Source organism: Gavialis gangeticus, unplaced genomic scaffold (genome assembly GCF_001723915.1).
Source record: "Gavialis gangeticus isolate Ggan-Ray unplaced genomic scaffold, GavGan_comp1, whole genome shotgun sequence".
Classification (NCBI taxonomy): Eukaryota; Metazoa; Chordata; order Crocodylia; family Gavialidae; genus Gavialis; species Gavialis gangeticus.
In genome coordinates this window covers 12,347,420-12,350,722 of record NW_017728998.1, presented here as the reverse complement: position 1 = coordinate 12,350,722, position 3,303 = coordinate 12,347,420, and the positions used below count along the sequence as shown (strand labels likewise).

General features: G+C 40.8%; 1 protein-coding gene across 1 annotated transcript in view; it reads left to right on the top strand.

Moving 5' to 3' along the window:
* Positions 1-2,700, top strand: part of VAT1L (vesicle amine transport 1 like) — a 101,047-nt gene extending 98,347 nt beyond the window's left edge. The window contains exon 9 of the mRNA XM_019505517.1: positions 2,036-2,700. Coding sequence (XP_019361062.1) covers positions 2,036-2,134 — 99 coding nt within the window. The 3' untranslated portion in view covers positions 2,135-2,700. The remainder of the gene's footprint in view (positions 1-2,035) is intronic.
* The last annotated feature ends 603 nt before the right edge of the window (positions 2,701-3,303 follow it).

The following is a 3,303-nucleotide window of genomic DNA, read 5'->3' as shown; positions in this document are numbered from 1 at the left end:
GGGCCCCCCCCCCCCCCCCCAGACCAGGAAGCACTAGTTGCCAAGCCAGTGGGGAATGAGGGGGTCCCCCCACATGCTCCCTGGTGGACTCGGAAGTGGACCAGAAACACTTCTGGTCCACTTCCGGGTCTGCTGCCAAGCACGCTGAGGAGCCCCCCTACACTCCTGTGGGACACTCCATGCTCCCCAGCATTCATGAGGCCCTGCTACCTAGAGGTATACAGGAAAAACATTTAAAGCTGTGTCTATGTCCACATCTTTCTGAATAGATTCAGAGGGTTCCTATTCAATTCAGAGAGATTAAAGGGTCCTCCGACTGGATTCGGAGGTTCGGCCACTGAATCAAGCTAAATCTCCGCTGAGTCGAATCGCGGACCGAAGCTTTGCACAGCTTTAGTTGACATATCAGTTGCTACTCTGAAGAAAAGCATTTAGCCCTACCAGACTCTGGTACTAATGGCTATCAGAGGGGGTCCAAGTAGCCCATAGAACATTAACAATTAAGAAATGAGGTGGGAATAATAATCAGCAAAAAAAATTCAGACATCAGTGGAGAAAGCAACTGAAACCATTTGTATCTGGGGTTACTGCATATTCTTCTAGTGTTTAAATAGAGGCAAGATAACATGATACAACTGCTTTGTTCCCTGAAATGGTGTTTTAGTAAGTAATTTTGTATAATAAAAAGGAGCTGCACTCTAACAGCAATAAACTATTCCAGGCTATGAATCCCTATGTTATTGCTAAGCTCTTGCAACATCACCCTCGACTATAGCCACTTATGAACCCTTTGTCACAGTTTACTTTTGAACCCTTTGTCACAGTTTAGTGGAAAACTAAATCAATGCCTGGTGACTAGATTATTATTATTATTATTATTATTTTCCTGTTTCATGTAGGTTTATAACTTTAGCTGTAGAGTAAATGAAGAGCTCATCATGCCCTACGTATGGTATGCCCTAGGCATGGCCTATTGGAAAGTTTAGTTGCCACAGTCTGCAATTAAATTTAACCAGGAGGGCCTGTGTGACATGTTAGACAAGTCCAGTTCTACTCATGCCTGTCAGCCTTAGACAAATTGCAAAAATGAACCACAGCTCTCTCTTACATTTTGACTGTTTCTGTAGTTATTAATAAACAGTTTCATCTAGAGAAAGATGTCCTTTAAATACTATTAAGGGTTAATAATCTTTTGTGATAGCTGATCACCTACAAAGGCCATTCCAGTACAAGGAAATCTAGCATCTACCTGTATCATCAAATTACATTTTTCCACTGTGGTGTGGATTTGGTGTCTAGGCAGGTTGTATGTTTATAGCAGTAAATGTGTTTTGCCCATATACATGCCCACAGTTCAATAAGGGCTTGCACTACATTTATTTTATATCAAACAAACATCCTGTGAGTTCCCAAGAAATTAAGCATCCCAGATGATGAGTAGGAACAGATGCTATCTATTAGCAGTGATTTAAAATATCATGGCATTCAGGGGGTTTTAAGAGAACAGATATTGAAGGATTCATAAAACAAAAGCTGGCTATATTTGATGAGCTTCCCGCACATTTTTGTTTCCTGTTCAAGAGCCTCAATACAACTGACTTCAATAGATGCATCAATCCTCCTTGTGCCGCCATCCTATAGAGCAACTGCCTGCCAATGTTAAAATCCTTTCGGGAGTGACTTGTGATTTTTGACAGTGCAGCAGCAAAGTAGAAATCCCATTTCTACTTGTAGACTTTTTTCGTTTCATTATTGATTCTCTAGCACAGTGGTCTCCAAAGTGGGGTGCACGCACCCCAGCGGGTGCGCAAGACGATCCATTGGGGTGTGGGAAGAAAATATTAGAACTTCTATTTCTATTTAAATAAATATACATATACTGGGGGGTTGCTCAAAAATGTTTTACTGATGGGGGTGCGTGATCAAAAAAGTTTGGAGACCACTGCTCTAGCAGATGGGTCGAACTAAAATAAAAGTAACTGAAGCGATGCTGTAGACATTCTGATTTCCTTTGTGGGTTTTCGTCCCCCCACAGATGGCCAATGACAGTACGGAGACAAGTGAAGCTGGAGAAGAAGAGGAAGACCATGAAGGGGACAATGAGAATAAAGAGCGCATGCCATTCATCCAGTAAAAGCTGAGAGTGGCAGAGGGAAACCAGAAAGATTGATTGAGTAGAAGGGAACAAGACTGGGAAATCTATTCTGTGCATCAGTGAACAAATGCCATAGTACAGTGTGTGTTGTGTTTGTCTGCAGTCAGCTGAGCTATAAGCTGTTGATCATTGTTGTTTTGAATTCAAGTGCCATTCCCATCCAGTGCAGTATTATGACATTTGTTGTGTGACACCCAATCTCCCTGTAGGAGTCCCATTGATTTTTTTTTTTCTGTCCCTGTTGAAAAACCTTTATTAACGTACTGTGTAATTTTAGATGGGCAACGTGCTCATGAGAATCCTATTTCACGTAAATTCTTTGCAAGTTGACAATGATGATCTTTTTGTTGTTGTTGTTGTTACTTCCCTACTCTATTGTCTGGTAGATTCCGGTAATCAAAGGGAGGGTTTTAAGTTCGTCTGTTTTCAGCAAAAGACAGGTAAAACATGGTATTCCTTTGTGAGCCACAAATAAAGGTTGCAGAGACAAATTTTGTTCTCCTAAATCATGCAACTTCATCTCATAAACAATTCTGTCTTAATTTTTTTAAAAAAATACCTCATTTGTAATTCTAAATAATATATTGTAGAGTGTAAAAGAAAATATGCCAGAAGTCATTGCTTAAGAACCTTTGATTAGTATTATATAATCACATTAGCCATTGGCACTACTAATTAACAGGAATGAATGCATGGTGCCAACAGCCCAGGCTTAGTGTTGATCTCCCAAGACGATGTTCTCTTTTTCCGTATGCAAGGAAAAGTCAATGAGCCACTTCTTGAAACCCAGAACTTTTTAATCACACGATAATATTACTGTTTTTACTGGCGATTCAACAGCACCTCCTCCAAAGCATCATTGGGTTGGCTGTATCCAAAAGCTGAAGTAACAGTGCATTCTAAGTGCGGCTTAACCATAGGGCTCGCTCTTCCATCTATGGATAAGATATTATTTTGTCAGCCAAGTCACACTTTGGAAATCACTAATGGATTAACCAGCTGTGCAGTGGTGCTGAACTTCTATGAAGGTTAACCTTTCTGGAAGCAAAATCAAGGCTCCCATCAGCACTCATGCATGCAATTAACTCCCCACAGGTGCCTAGTCCCATAAAACATCTGCTTCTCTATGTAAAGACACTCCATGTGTA